At 39.0% G+C, this 16300-nt stretch overlaps 1 protein-coding gene across 3 annotated transcripts in view; it reads right to left on the minus strand.

Annotated features, from left to right (window-relative positions):
- Positions 1-16300, minus strand: part of slc2a9l2 (solute carrier family 2 member 9, like 2) — a 227922-nt gene that overhangs the window by 192809 nt on the left and 18813 nt on the right. For all 3 annotated transcript variants that reach the window (XM_064965635.1, XM_064965636.1, XM_064965634.1), the window contains exons 2-3: positions 12030-12141; positions 4089-4193 (exon numbers count right to left, since the gene is read on the minus strand). In XM_064965635.1, the coding sequence (XP_064821707.1) occupies positions 4089-4193; positions 12030-12113 (189 nt within the window). In that variant the 5' untranslated portion in view covers positions 12114-12141. The remainder of the gene's footprint in view (positions 1-4088; positions 4194-12029; positions 12142-16300) is intronic.

Below are 16300 nucleotides of genomic sequence, written 5' to 3' on the forward strand. Positions count from 1 at the left end.
AGTATATCGGACCTGCCTGGTGTGTTCCTTGTTCTTCATGATGCTCTCTGCGCTTTTAACGGACCTCTGAGACTATCACAGTGCAGGTGCATTTATACGGAGACTTGATTACACACAGGTGGATTGTATTTATCATCATTAGTCATTTAGGTCAACATTGGATCATTCAGAGATCCTCACTGAACTTCTGGAGAGAGTTTGCTGCACTGAAATAAAGGGGCTGAATAATTTTGCACGCCCAATTTTTCAGTTTTTGATTTGTTAAAAAAGTTTGAAATATCCAATGTCATTCCACTTCATGATTGTGTCCCACTTGTTGTTGATATATCTTTAAGTTTGAAGCCTGAAATGTGGCAAAAGGTCGCAAAGTTCAAGGGGGCCGAATACTTTCGCAAGGCACTGTACATTTGCCATTACATTTAACTTCTTAAGGTATAGGGGGCAGCATTTTCACTTTTGGATAAATAGCGTGCCCAATTTCAACTTCCTGCAACTCATGCCAAGAATATAAGATATGTATATTATTAGTAGATGTGGATAGAAAACACTCTTAAGTTTCTAAAACTGTTTGAATCATGTCTGTGAGTATAACAGAACGTATGTAGCGTAGCAGGCAAAACCCTGAGGACTAACCGTTCAGATTTTTTATTTTTTTTGAGGTCTCTGTCTGTTCACTGTGTTTTCATTGGGAAACGATATTTCTTAGGAACTTGTTTTCAGTTCCTACCACTTCCACTGGATGTCACGAGTGCTTGGAATTTGGTTGAGGTTATTCCTTTGTGCAATGAAGAAGTAAGGCCATCTAGGAACTGCGTAACACTGTTGAGAGTTGCGCAAGAAAAGTAGCTTGGTTTGTTGTCTTCCTGTATTGAACACAGATAGACCCGTCTTCAATTTGATCGATTATTAACATTTAAAAATACCTAAAGTTGTATTACAAAAGTAGTTTGAAATGTTTTGGCAAATTTTACAGGCAACTTTGAAATATTTTGTAGTGGCGTTGCGCAATTTGGAAGCTGTTTTTTTTCTGGATCAAACGCGCCAAATAAATGGATATTTTGGATATATATGAACGCAATTAATCGAACAAAAGGACCAATTGTGATGTTTATGGGACATATTGGAGTGCCAACAAAAGAAGCTCGTCAAAGTCATGTTTTATATTTTATTTCTGCGTTTTGTGTAGCGCCTGCAGCGTTGAAATATGCTCCCCTCTTTGTTTACTATCATCAGATAATAGCTTCTTATGCTTTCGCCGAAAAGCCTTTTTAAAATCTGACATGTTGGCTGGATTCACAACGAGTGTAGCTTTAATTTAGTATCTTACATGTGTGATTTTATGAAAGTTTCATTTTTATACCATTTTATTTGAATTTGCCGCGCTGCATTTTCCCTGGCTTTTGGCCAAGTGGGACGCAAGCATCCCCTATACCATAAGAAGTTAAGAGGTTTTAAGTAACCATCTGCCTTATGTAACCATACCACACGTAACATATCATACTAATTTGAGTGTCCCGGATTTAAGTTTACTATGTTACGTCTAGTCTATTAGACCAGTCCATGTATTCACTGACCTTGCCTTTGAATTATGACTTTTTTCCTGACTTTTGCCAGTTCACTTCATCTATTTTGTGGTCTGAGTTCTCTTTGAATACACATTGCTATGTCGAGAAAGGAACCAAGATATTTGTGCCAAAATTCACTCAATGAACACTGTATATCTCCTTACATTTTGGAAGATAATAGATTCCATTTATTTAAAATACATAATAATTATAATCAGAAGAGACTATTAGCATGTAAATATTATTGGTAACAGAATAAATAGCAGAAGAACGCCGTCTGAAGTCAGTACAGCCGATCTGCCAACTTCTGTCTGTAATGTCCGAACCGTTTGGGCACACACTAATATGACCCTCTATGCAAAGGTGTGATTCTCATGACCATGTGCATGTTAGTATTTTTGCTCTAGGACGCCCACAGGCCTTACAAGAATCGTCTGAAGGTCCCCCGGTACCAGTTGGAAAAAATGAATGGAACTACTGTATATACAGTATGGATTCTGTTTAATGCCAAAAATATGGGGTTAAATACATGTCGGAAAAACAAACGTATGTTTTCTGATCTCTCAGATATAGGAGACCCTTGATATTTTTTGAGACTGTTATTCAATGCGGGGGGGGGGGGTTTCCATCAAAACATTTTTTTAAATATATTTTGGGATACGTAAAAAAAAATCAAAATCATTTAGCTAAATAGTCCTTGGTATGACCTTAAAACAATTCCATATACTGTAACTTATTAGGAACCCCATCCAACCCCCGGCATAGACAGGGCTTAGACTCTGATGGGTTAAGTAGCCCATCATATGAATGTGGGTACAAAGCTGGATACCGGTAAACCTATGGCATATGGGTTAATTAGCCGGGTAGGTAGGATCAGATGATAAGATGATGTCCTTACCATTTTTTGTGAGTAAAGGAACAAAAATTGTGTGTGTGTGCGTGTGTTTGGAGGGTTGTGGCAGACCCAATAAACAAAACAAAAACAATGATAATTACTGAGCTTTGTCCATTTACTTTTGTCGAGCTTGGATGGGCAATCTAATCTGGGCCTTGTTTCCTTGCTGCGATGGAACTTAAGCATTACTATGAGTGTACAAGATACTTCGTTATTTACGAGCCAATTTTTTAAATAGTGTTTCCCAAACAAGCACAGAGTGAACCTTTAAGTGCCACAGCTAAAAGCATCATTGGGGCCGTGTTTGGTTTTTCACATGATTCCGTTGGGGGAGCTGTCCAGCTCACTAGTGCTGAAATCTTTGGGGGAGCTGTCCAGCTCACTAGCGCTGAAATCGATGCAGCTTGCATCATATAAAAACACAACTAATAGCCCACATGAAACGTAGGATAGACCTATACATTTCATAGAATTGTTTTTATGAATTAAAATAAATAACACCATAATCTACATTTTCGTCATGTAATGTTCAATGATTTCAAGATTTGAACCTAGGGCGTCTTCTTGCCTCCACAGTGCTTTTAGCACACCGCACTTCAATAGATCTGTCGTCTCCGATAGTTTCCTTTTATACAGTAACTAACCCTCTACCTCACACATTTTAGTTATTAAGTATCTCCTCTCGTGGGAGTCTGTATTTTTTAAGAATAGCCCCATCATTGTGAGTCTGCAATGGGCTCAGTTTGGTGCAAATATGCGCATTATATACACCAACGACTGCGCAGATGGATAATTTCAAATACACAGCATTCGGAAAGTATTCCGACCCCTTGACTTTTTCCACATTTTGTTACGTTACAGCCTTATTCAGAAATGTATTAAATTGTTTTTTCCCTGATCAATCTACACATAACACCCCATAATTACAGAGCAAAAACAGGTTTTTAGAATTTGTGTGCCTATATTTTTTACATTTTGACAATTTTTGTTCTTTGGATTATATACGAGGATTCAGCACCCGATCTAAGTTTATATAAAGTGGAGTCTAGCACGTTGTTTATCTTTTCATTAAATATTACATTATATAAATCCTATAAATTACCCAAATTAAACATGTATCATCGTATGATCATGCCCATTCACACAAAACACATAAATTGTTTTAGAATTTTATCTTCTGAGGTAAGGCAGAAAAGAAGCCTAACAATGCACTTTGGCTGATCTATGAGTGGTCTGGATCACTTATAGATGAGCATAAGTTTTTAAGAGCCACTTTACTAACGAAGTCTCTGAGAAACACATTGGCTACGAAAGATACACTGTACATCATAATATGGTTCTAACAATGCTCCTAACGCTACGGAGGCTCTAGGAAACGAGGCTCTGGTCCATTTTCCAAATGATGGGAGTCCCATAGGATCGCAGTTTAGAATATGAACCTTTTACAACTGTATCTAAAGTAACCTGTTAAAAGTTGAGCCATTAAAGTACAGCTGGTCTATTAGACTTCATGTTTGTTTTTTTGTTTTTTAAGAGTGATAACAAGGTGTCACACAAGGGAAAATCAATGTTAGGTGATGCCAATAGCTTCAAGAGTATGTCCAAGGTGACACAATAAATTGACTCACCAGTGCAGGAGCGTTGACGACAGACAGGTTGTAGCCATAGAGAAAAGATGACCCAAGGGCACCAAAGAACGCTGCATTCACCAGGCAGGCAGTGATGCGCTGTGGCTAAAAAAAACACATACCACATTAAAGCCATTTCAGAGGTCATATCATTGTACAGTTGCATTTCATATGCAATCCAATCAAGGTCAGAGTGAGACCCAGGCAAATTCTTACAAGGACAATCCATTGATGTATCTGGGCCTCCCCGTATGTCCTAGAGAATGTTACTGCTTCAAAAACAACCATCAGGTCAATTCAATGCCAACATGTGCAATGTGACAAGGGTTAAGGCATGTTGAGTAGACAGATCAGCTGTATGTGTATGAGAATAAAATATTGCAATATTTTAGTACTGTGACAGGATACCCATAGGGATTATTAAACCTTGCAGCTTTTACAAACATATCCAGTTATAGCTAAATATAGCACAGTTAGCCTAAAGCTCTTCATTATATTGTTATCTCAATTTAATCAGTGGATCATTAGGCTACATCACAACATTTTGGCTTCTTAATCATTCTGGGTAACCCACTCCACAGCCATATTGGGGGTGGCATGTAGCCTAGTGGTTAGTGTGTTAGGCCAGTAACTGAAAGGTTGCTGGATCAAATCCCCAAGCTGACAAGGTAAAAATATGTTCTTCTGAACAAGGCAGTTAACCCACTGTTCCCTGGTAGGCCATAATTGAAAATAATAATTTGTTCTTAACTGTCTTGTCTAGTTAAATAAAAAAAGAATGTTTGAAATCCCTATAGAGATTAAACAACTGCAAACTAATCCTAACAGTGGATGAGTCACTCTTTTGATTATTGCACAGGTACAATAGATTTGTGGTTATATATTTATCTTCGAATAATACAAATGAAAAGGTTCCTCACAGTCATCCGATCAGCAAGTGAAACCCCAGAGAAATGTTTGCAGGAAATCAAATCATTGCTCCTCTGTTTTTGACTGAACTCAAATGAAATTCCTACACCTTCATCTCCAAGAACAATACTCATCTACTGTATGAGCAGAAATATGTCTGCATCTCATGAGGATGAATGGATTTAGATCCGAGGTTAAAATGCATTGTATAATTCACCAAGGCAACCAGTCTCTACTGTGAGTGACTCAACAAGACCAAGGCACAGTGTAGTACAAAGAGCCATTGTGAGGAAGAAGGAGAGTGGTAACAAGTGCACTTGGGCTAATATTTCAATTGGATCTGACAGAGAATTTCTAGATGTGTATGGAATTCAATTACATTCCAATAGGAGGTTCAGAATCTGTTAATGTTTTTCTCATTACAGTCAACTAATTTATTGTCAAAATGTTGCTTGTGGTTGCAATATAATTAAAGCAACGAGTAATTGCTTCACTGCAACATGGGAATAGATGTTTCTAATGTGACTGTTGCATCAAAAAAGAAACCCTGCTTGCTGAGGGGGGAGAAATTTAAATAGGTTCATTACTGCACACTTAGCCAATTACATTCTCCATTGACTATGAGTTACATTTTGAAATTAAAACACAATTTGCAGCACTTCAAATTTTGTGATTGCCCATCATTACAGAGCATTATTGACACTGTTATTTAATTAATTTGAACCTAGTATTATATTACGATTATAACATGATCTTGATTTTTCTTTTCACTGTAAAGGCAGTTGTAGGACCTACGCATTGGAGGAAACGATTGACATCCCGGTAATTATTACAATAATAACCTGCGATAAAGAGGCGGGACACGTTTAATAGAAGCATATGTAAAAGGTTTTATTCTGTGTTATAGCTAGTAGATAAGGATGACACCTACACAGCTGTCTGGGTGGAGCTGAGTAATGTTAGCTAGCTATATTATTTTCTGTCTGCACGTAGCTATTGAAAAGGAAAACAACATCCTTCAGTTCGATTTATCAACTGCATCCATGACTGTTGGAAAAAGCAATTAACCCTCAGTGCATGACCAGTGAAACCACACTGAATACTCGTTCTACAAAAGGAAAAAACAGAATACCGGTAGCTAAAGTGCTAGGTAGCTAAGCTGCATTGCTAGCAAATTGCTAAAAACAACAGAGAGCTAACGCAAGCTAGCTAGCTATAGCAGCTCGTGCTCAAGATTACAGGGGACATTCTATTTTAAGCTTGTGTACAAAATAACATTAAAAAACAGAATTTCAAACATAAATAAAGTTGACGATATTGTATCTATATTTAGTGGAAATAGAGTGATATTTACAAAATGTTATCACAGAATAAACAGAGCAGATAAATAAATATGCCTACCTTTCTCCTACATGTGCTGAAGGAAAGAGAACGTGAAATGGGCGATGTGAGAGGTTCAAGGTGGGAAATGGATCAAGCCATTCTACCGTTTTTGAACGATAATTTGTCTTATACCAGCTCTGCTAAATTCAGCTGACAGATAAATATTTGCATGGATTTTATAAATAATAGACCAACATAGTCACGGTAAAATAACATGGCAACATCAAATATACCGAAACAAAATAACACCTAAAGTGACCTGACTGACCAGTCCACTAATCACCAGCTAAATCAAATGAGGTGTCAAAGGGAAGGCATACCTCTGGTGTGATTTTGTAGACTGCAGGGGACCACTAGGGAAGGGTGGAGGGGGTGTTTGTTATAATTCAAAATGACCCCCAAAACTAAAATTAACAAAATGGAATAGCTTTTCAGTGACCAGTCTGAAATGCTGTAAATTTGAAAAAATAATAAAACGACCCTGGGTTTATAAGCGCGGAAATCCCTTCGAGCATGCTATTGCGGCTGTTTTAAATGGCACATTGAACATGTATTTATTTCACAGTGGGTTACAGAAATAGAGTCCATTGTGTAAATTACCACAAAAGACAGTGGTGTTGTATTAGTCTGACACAGCGTTACACTCATTAATTACTAAAGTGTTGGACAAATAAAAAGTCACTTAAAGAAGTGTAGAGAAAACCTTAGTTCACAAAGCAAACGTTGCAAGCATTCTGAAGAAGGCCAGAATGGGTGAAACTTCAAAGATATCCATTCTTTTTTAATTGGATTGAGTATCAGACAAGAAAATAGACATGTTAAAATGTAAATGTACTAATTGTTACCAGGTGAATTATCTCTATTAACCCAGAAGTTACATTTTTTGTAATTTGGTCAGCTGTGTGATTAACTTGCCCATGGAAGACTATCACGTAATAAATCTTTATCCTCCGATATTCTATTAATTATTAGGGTATATTAACTTTATTTCCACTGAATGGTGCTGCATTGACAATCACAACTGTCAAAGATGACACTCACAATTGGCAAAGATGGTGAGCAGCAGGGCGCGGACTCATGCTAAGTGCTTGAAATGCTCTAAGGCCTCTAAGAAACATGATTCCTCTGGTGGAATCAGCACTTCCAAATCAAATACAATTATATTTGTCACATGCGCTGAATACAACAGGTGTAGACTTTACCGTGAAATGCTTACTTACAAGGCCTTTCCCAACAATAACGAGGCTATATACAGTGGCTTGCGAAAGTATTCACCCCCCTTGGAATTTTTCCTATTTTGTTGCCTTACAACCTGGAATTAAAATGAATTTTCGGGGGTTTTGTATCACTTGATTTACACAACATGCCTACACCCCCCCCCCCCCTCCCCCCAAATTCAATACTTTGTAGAGCCACATTTTGCAGCAATTACAGTTGCAAGTCTCTTGGGGTATGTCTCTATAAGCTTGGCACATCTAGTCACTGGTATTTATTCCCACTCTTCAAGGTAAAACTGCTCCAGCTCCTTCAAGTTGGATAGGTTCCACTGGTGTACAGCAATGTTTAAGTCATACCACATATTCTCAATTGGATTGAGGTCTGGTCTGGGCTTTGACTAAACCATTCCAAGACATTTAGATGTATCCTCTTAAATTTAGATGTATCCCCTTAGTGTTTCTTTATCAATATGCTTAGGGTCATTGAACCTCCATCCCAGCCTCAAATCTCTGAAAGACTGAAACAGGTTTCCCTCAATAATTTCCCTGCATTTAGCTACATGTATTTAGCATTTTCCTTGATGGCCAAAAAGCTCAATTTTAGTCTCATCTAACCAGAGTACCTTATTCCATTTGTTTGGGGAGTCTCCCAAATTCCTTTTGGCGAACACCAAAGGTGTTTGCTTATTTTTTTATTTAATAACTTATTCGGGACCGATGTCCCTTCCACTGGATGGTTGAGCTAATGTAGGCTAATGCGATTAGCATGAGGTTGTAAGTAGCAAGAGTATTTCCCAGGACATCTGATATTGGCAGAAAGCTTAAATTCTTGTTAATCTAACTGCACTGTCCAATTTTCAGTAGCTATTACAGTGAAAGAATGCCATGCTATTGTTTAAGGAGAGGGCACTATTTTGAACATGAAAAGTTATTAATAAACAAATTAGGCACATTTAGGTAGCCTTGATACAAAATATTGAACAGATGGCTTTTTTCTGGCCACTCTCCCGTAAAGCCCAGCTCTGGGGAGTGTATGGCTTAAAGTGGTCCTATGGACAGATACTCCAATCTCCACTGTGGGGCTTTGTAGCTCCTTCAGGGTTATATTTGGTTTCTTTGTTGCCTCCCTGATTAATGCCCTCCTTGCCTGGTCCGTGAGTTTTGGTGGGCGGCCCTCTCTTGGCAGGTTTGTTGTGGTGCCATATTCTTTCCATTTTTTAATAATGGATTTAATGGTGCTCCGTGGGATGTTCAAAGTTCCGGGTATTTTTTTATAACCCAACCCTGATCTGTACTTCTCCACAACTCTGTCCCTGACCTGTTTGGAGAGCTCCTTGGTCTTCATGGTGCCGCTTGCTTGGTGGTGCTGCTTGCTTGGTGGTGCCGCTTGCTTGGTGGTGCCGCTTGTGTCACGTTCTGACCTTTATTTCCTTTGTTTTGTCTTTATTTAGTATGGTCAGGGCGTGAGTTGGGTGGGCAGTCTATGTTTGTTTGTTCTATATTTTGGGTATTTCTATGTTTCGGCCTAGTATGGTTCTCAATCAGAGGCAGGTGTCATTAGTTGTCTCTGATTGAGAATCATACTTAGGTAGCCTGGGTTTCACTGTGTGTTTGTGGGTGATTGTTCCTGTCTCTGTGTTTGCACCAGATAGGACTGTTAGGGTTTTAACATTTCTTGTTTTTGTAGGTTTGTTCATGTGAAATGATTTATTAAAACATGAATCAAAATAACCACGCTGCGCTTTGGTCCGCCTCTCCGTCAATGGAAGAAATCCCTTACAGCTTGCTTAGTGGTGTTGCAGACTCTGGGGTCTTACAGAACAGGTGTATATATACTAAGATCATGTGACAGATCATGTGACACTTAAATAAAGTCCACCTGTGTGCAATCTAACTAATTATGTGACTTCTGAAGGTAATTGGTTGCACCAGATTTTATTTAGGGGCTTCATAGCGAAGGGGGTGAATACATAAGCACGCACCACTTTTCCGTTTTTTAAATAAATAGAAGAAAAAAATTACTTCACCAATTTGGACTATTTTGTGTTTGTCCATTACATGAAATTCAAATAAAAATCAATTCAATTACAGGTTGTAATGCAACTACTTTTGAAAGGCACTGTATATGGAGCACAGGTACCGAGTCAATGTAAAGGGGCACGAGGTAATTGAGGTATTTGAGGTAATATGCCTTCATAAAGTAGTCACACCCCTTAACATTTTCCACATTTTGATGTACTACAGTCTGATTTTAAAATTGATTAAATTTAGATTTTTTGGGTCACTGGCCTACACACAATAACAGTAACCCATAACGTCAAAATGGAATTCTGTTTTTTGTACAAATGAAAAGCTGAAATGTCTTGAGTCAATAAGTATTCAACCCCTTTCTTATGGCAAACCTAAATACATTCAGGAGTAAAAATGTACTTAAATGAAATAATAAGTTGCATGGACTCACTCTGTGTGCAATAATAGGGAATATCCCTTTGAGCATGGTGAAGTTATTAATTACAATTTGGATGGTGTATCAATATGCCCAGTCACTAAAAAGATACAGGCGTCATTCCTAACTCAGTTGCCAGAGAGGAAGGAAACCGCTCAGGGATTTCACCATGAGGCCAATTGGGACTTTAAAACAGTTTAATGGCTGTGATAAGAGAAAACTGAGGATGAATTACTCCAGAATACTAACCTAATTGACAGAGTGAAAAGAAGAAAGCCTGTACAGAATAAAAATATTACAAAACATGCATCCTGTTTGCAACAAGGCACTAAAAAAATATGGCAAAGCAATTAACTTTTTGTCCTGAATACAAAGTGTTGTATTGGATTTGCCCCAAACATATTACTAAGTACCACTCTCCATATTTTCAAGCATAGTGGTGGCTGAATCATGTTATAGGTATGCTTGTAATATGCAAGGACTGGGGAGTTTTTCAGGATAGAAAATAAATGTAATGAAGTTAAGCACAGGCAAAATGCTAGAGGAAAACCTGGTTCAGTCTGCTTTTCATCAGACACTGGGAAATTAATTCACCTTTCAGCAGGACAATAACCTAAAACACAAGGCCAAATCTACACTGGAGTTGCTTACCATGAAGACAGTAATGTTTCTGAGTGGGCGAGTTACAATTTTGACTTAAACCTACTTGAAAAACTATGGCAAGACCAAAAGATGGTTGTCTAACAATGGTCAACAACCAATTTGACAGACCTTGAATAATTTTGAGAAGAATGTTGCAAAATTCACGTGTTGAAAGCTCTTACAGACTTACCCAGAAAGACTCGCAGCTGTAATCGCTGCTAAACGTGCTTCTACAAAGTATTGACTCAGGGGTGTTAACACTTATGTAAATGAGATATTTCTGTATTTAATTTTCAATGCATTTGCTAACATTTCTAAATACCTGTTTTCACTTTGTCATTATGGGCTATTGTGTGTAGATGGATGAGAAAAACAATCGATTTAATCCATTTTGAACAAAATGTAAATACAAAATATGTAAATATGTAAATACTTTCTGAAGGCATTGTGGGTGAAGGTATAAGTGACTAGGCAATCGTGTGTGTGTGTGTTGTAGTGTCAGTGTAGTATGTGTGAGTGTGTGGGTACAGTCCAGTGAGTGTCCATAGAGCACGTTGTACATTGAGGAATATCTGTCTGGGTCCATCCAGATCACACATGGTAATATAGCTTCTTAGAACAGGTAGTTATATAACCAGCTATTAGAAATACTCTGAACTGTGGATAACCACATCCAATATCTGATTAGCCCATGTAAGTGGGTCATGGTGGAGGAGAATCAGAATGAACCTTGTAATCCAAAGTGTAATGTAACGTGACATAGGTCATTTAGATTACGTGTAAACATACAGTGCCTTCAGAAAGTAGTCACACCCCTTGACTTTCTCCACATTTTGTTGTGTTACAGCCTGAATTTAAAATTGTTTAGGTTTAGATTTGTCGTCACACACAATAAATACCCATAATGTCAAAGTGGAATTCTGTTTTTTTGACAATTTGACAAAATTATAGAAAATGAAAAGCTGAAATGTCTTGAGTCAATACCTATTCAACCCCTTTGTTATTGCAAACCTAAAAAAAAATCACATAATAAGTTGCATGGGCTCACTTGTTGTGCAATAGTAGTGTTTAAGATGTTTTTTAATGACTACCTCATCTCTATACCCCACACATAAAAATTCAGGCTGTAACACAACAAAATGTGGAAAAAGTCAAGGGGTGTTAAGAATTTCTGAAGACACTGTACAACCATGACCCACATTGGTATGAGGAAAACCCATAACCTCACACATGTATGATTGAAAAACAATGATTGCACCACATGGTGATAAGCGACCATGTGCTAAGCCATAAACGAAGATACAGTATGACTCGTTTGAAAAGATCCAGAAATTACCAACTAACCTTTTCTGTTGACTTCTTGTGGTCTGGTTCAGTACTTTCGATGTTGTTCGGTTCAGGATCTTCGGTTTGCTCTCGCATTTCCATGTTTTACTTCTAATACACTGAAATGACACTGAAGTCAAATGTGGCATTATTCATACTGTTCAAAGGAGCAAACCAGTGTGGTAAGGGAAGTGATTTTAGGGAAGTAGCTTGTAACTCAGTCTGTAATGAGGAAAACTATTGTTCTGACATTAAATTAATTAAACATCAGCTTCTACGACCCTAAACACACCAACTCTGTATAAAATGCAGATCATGAGGTAGATAAGTGCAAGAAGTTTCTATTTGATCAAACACAGGAAGTTTCCAGGGGAAGATAAAACACTTTTCTTGATCTGTGAGCATGTACAATTGAGTCAATTTCCTTCAAAAGGAAAATGGATAGTATGTGCAACAGGAACAAAAAGAAACCCAACTGGATACTAGCTCAGGCATAATTGCTCACAGCATGGGCAGGAGAAATAATATTGTGCTTCCCTTAGCCTGGAAATGTCAAGAAGCCATTTTTGATAACTCTTTCCCTATGAGATCCGGGGCCTCTGTTTTTTTCGTGCTAGGTCTAAATCAGTCCCTGGTTAGAGGGTAACAATGGAAAAAAGCAATGGAACTGGCTTCGAGGTCCAGAGATGAGTTTGAGTGACCTAGACTGTATAACACGGTTCTAAAAATAACCAACTGAACCACACAATCCTTGGTTACTCTGTGGTTGACAAGTTATGGATGACGAAAGAGCGGTAAAGTCAGTCTGCCATCTGGTGGTTGACAGTATATTGCACTTCTCATAGTTTCTTTATGCCAAACTAGGGGTGGAATTCATTCATGAATTCTACATGGGAGGTGTAAGCCTCCAATTCTGCTTCCCATCACTTCCCTGTAATTATTTTTTGATGTGCACCACCACCTGTCTTTACACCCATGCTGCTAGACAGCCTGGGATGTTTACAACGACTCTAAATCCAACTTGCTTTATACTGATACTCAAAGACTAAGCATTAATTGGATATAACATCCCATCCTCAACAACCTTGCCCTGGCAAGACTGTATTTACAGGTAGATTCCACGAAATGACATTGCCACAAGCAGCCCAGCAGATATTGAGATGCGCGAGATCTAAGACTTCAAACAGTCACACAGTACCTGCTAGGGTTTACTTCACTCTCCTACAGTGTGGGAGCCGCAGGACCAAAACAGCTCAACACTCTTAACAGTAGTTGAGGAAATTGACCCAATATACTGTTTACTTTCTGCATCTACACCAGATTGCTGAGCGTACCTTTAATATAAGCCACATTGTTTAAATAACTGATAAGAATAGGAAAATAACTATTCAGTTACTCTGTAGTGACTCCGACCTACATTGAACATAGAGGGAATGATAGCCAATGGTAGGTAGGCATGTTAACTGGCTCAGGAGTTCTGAGTTAGATGCACGGTGTATCTAATTAGGAATCAGCCCATCAATTGTATTTAAAAAAAACATGGGCTTTTATTGGACATTTTTTTGCATATACATTCTTTTTTTAGCAGTCAAATACAATCTAATGTAACTTGTGGTTTGTGTACTGTTAAAATACTATTTGGTCTCTTCCTCACGTCCATCAAATTTTAAGAAAGACATGCGTATTTAGGCTAATTATTGCAGCCCATATCTTGCCTCAATAAGCCCACACTTTGCATCGGCTTCCCCCATTGGGTCCATTTTGGTCCAAATATGAGCTCATGGCACTGGTCCAATGTGTATTGCCTCCCTACACCAATTTTAAATATTATTTTATGTATTATATAGGGTACCAAGGGGTAACTAGCCCCCCCTCATGTAATTCACATTAAGAACACAAGATGTCCCCAAATTATTTCCCCAAACTTTCCTTGGGTGCCACTGCTCTTGCTCAACAAAAAATGTCATCCGTGTCATCACAACCTTTGGAGTTGTTTTAACAAAACGATTTTGAGGTGAGTTGATTTTTTTTTAAATGCATTTTGAAAATGTTGCAGATATATTCCAATGAAGTTAAAACTATAATTTTTTAATTATACAAGATGGAAAGTCTCAAGATAAATAATTCACATGTTTAGAGAGAACAATGTAGATCATTTTTGATTAAAGTAGTAATAGTTTGGATGAGTGTGTTGGGGGAAACTCACCTCCCCGTCCTAGGGGGTAACTGGCCATGAATGTGTCTGACGTAAAATACATACAAAAATATAATGTAACTTAATTGCAGTCGTAAATGCTTCCACTAGTGACTGATAGCTTTACAGTTAATGTTACTTTATAGTCTTTTAGCTATTTTACATAGCATTTTATGTCATATGCAGTGCATTCAGAAAGGATTCAGACCACTTGACTTTTTCCACATTTTGTTACATTCCAGCCTTTATTCTAAAATTGATTAAATAAAAACAATTATTCAATAATCTAGACACAATACCCCATAATGACAAAGCAAAAACAGGTTTAGACATTTTTGCTCATTTATTTAAAAAAAATCCAAAACAGAAATACCTTATTTACATAAGTATTCAGACCCTTCGCTATGAGACTCGAAATTGAGCTCAGGTGCATCCTGTTTCAATTGATCATCCTTGAGATGTTTTTACAACTTGATTGGAGTCCACCTGTGGTAAATTAAAATGATTGGACATGATTTGAAAAGGCACATACCTGTCTATATAAGGTCCCACAGTTGACAGTGCATGTCATAGGGAAAACCAAGCCATGAGGTCAAAGGAATTGTCTGTATCGAGGCACAGATCTGGGGAAGGGTACCAAAACATTTCTGCAGCATTGAAGGTCCCCAAGAAGACGGTGGCCTTCATCATTCTTAAATGGAAGAAGTTTGGAACTGTCATGCCTACTCCCGCTCCGGCGCTCGACGTTACCAGTCTACTAACCATCGGCCCTGGCAATCATCATTAGGCACACCTGCCCCCCATCATTACGCACACTTGGACTTCATCACCACCCTGATTACTCCCTTTATTTAGCCCTTTGTAGCCTGTCATCTGGCAGTATTGTTTTTGCTCACGTCTGTATGCTTCTCCTGTCTTGTTATCTTCATGATTCTTATTATTTAACTTACCTTCTGCACCTGCTTCCTGACTCCCAGCATATACATTACAGAATACTGCCTATTCAAAACACATAGCAGAGAAGTGCCAGTACCATCAGGCCGATGTCTCCTTGGGATACCGAATCAGCCAGCTGGGAGTGGTTATGGATGAGAGGAAGGATCGAGAAAGTCAGGTCATGGCCAGTCCCAACCATCATAAAGGGACATCAACGGTTTTTGGGGTTCTACCGCCGCTTCATTTAAAAACTTCAGCTCCATCTCCTCACCTCTCTCCTCAAGGGTGGCCCCCGTAAGTTGGTAGGAGTCCTGCAGCCGATGAGGCCTTCCGTCTACTGTGTAAGCATTTCACCTCTGCCCATTGCTCAAACCCAGATCCTACGCTACCCTTTGTGTTGGAAGTGGATGCCTCAGAAGTAGACGTGGGGGCTGTCCTGTCACAACACCAAGGTAACCCACAAAAATTGTATCCATGTGCATACTATTCTAAAAAAAATGTCTCCTGCAGAGAGAAACTATGACGCAGGCTACTGGGAGCTCCTGGCGATGAAGTTGGCACTAGAGGAGTGAAGACACTGGTTGGAGGGCACCAAGGACCCATTTCTCATCCTCACCAACCATCGGAACCTGGAGTACATACGGACAGCGAGGCGGCTGAACCCACGCCAAGCAAGATGGGTCCTTTTCTTCACTAGATTCAACTTCATCCTGTCATACCGCCCAGGTTCGAAGAACATCAAAGCCGATACCATGTCCCATCTCCACGATACGGAAGAGGTTTCTGTCCTGAGTGCGCACATCATTCTGCCCTCCCAAAGTGTTGCCCCCATGCTCTGGGACGTAGATGTGGAGATCCACCAGGCTCTGGAGAGGGAACCCATGCCTGCTAACTGCCCTCCGGAGTGCACCTACGTTCCCACGGAGGTAAGGGATCGGCTGTTGACCTGGGCGCATACATCCCTTGCCACTGGACACCCAGGTATCACCCGCACCATTCAATCCATCTCTGCTAAGTACTGGTGGCCCACCTTGGTGAAGGACGTCGCACGCTATGTCTACTCCTACTCCGTATACTCCTACTCAAACCAAATCTCCCAGCATGCTTCAGCGGGGAAACTCTTCCCCTTCTCATGCCTCAGTAGCCTTGGTTCTATCTG

The sequence above is a fragment of the Oncorhynchus masou genome, chromosome 5, assembly GCF_036934945.1.
Source record: "Oncorhynchus masou masou isolate Uvic2021 chromosome 5, UVic_Omas_1.1, whole genome shotgun sequence".
NCBI lineage: Eukaryota > Metazoa > Chordata > Actinopteri > Salmoniformes > Salmonidae > Oncorhynchus > Oncorhynchus masou.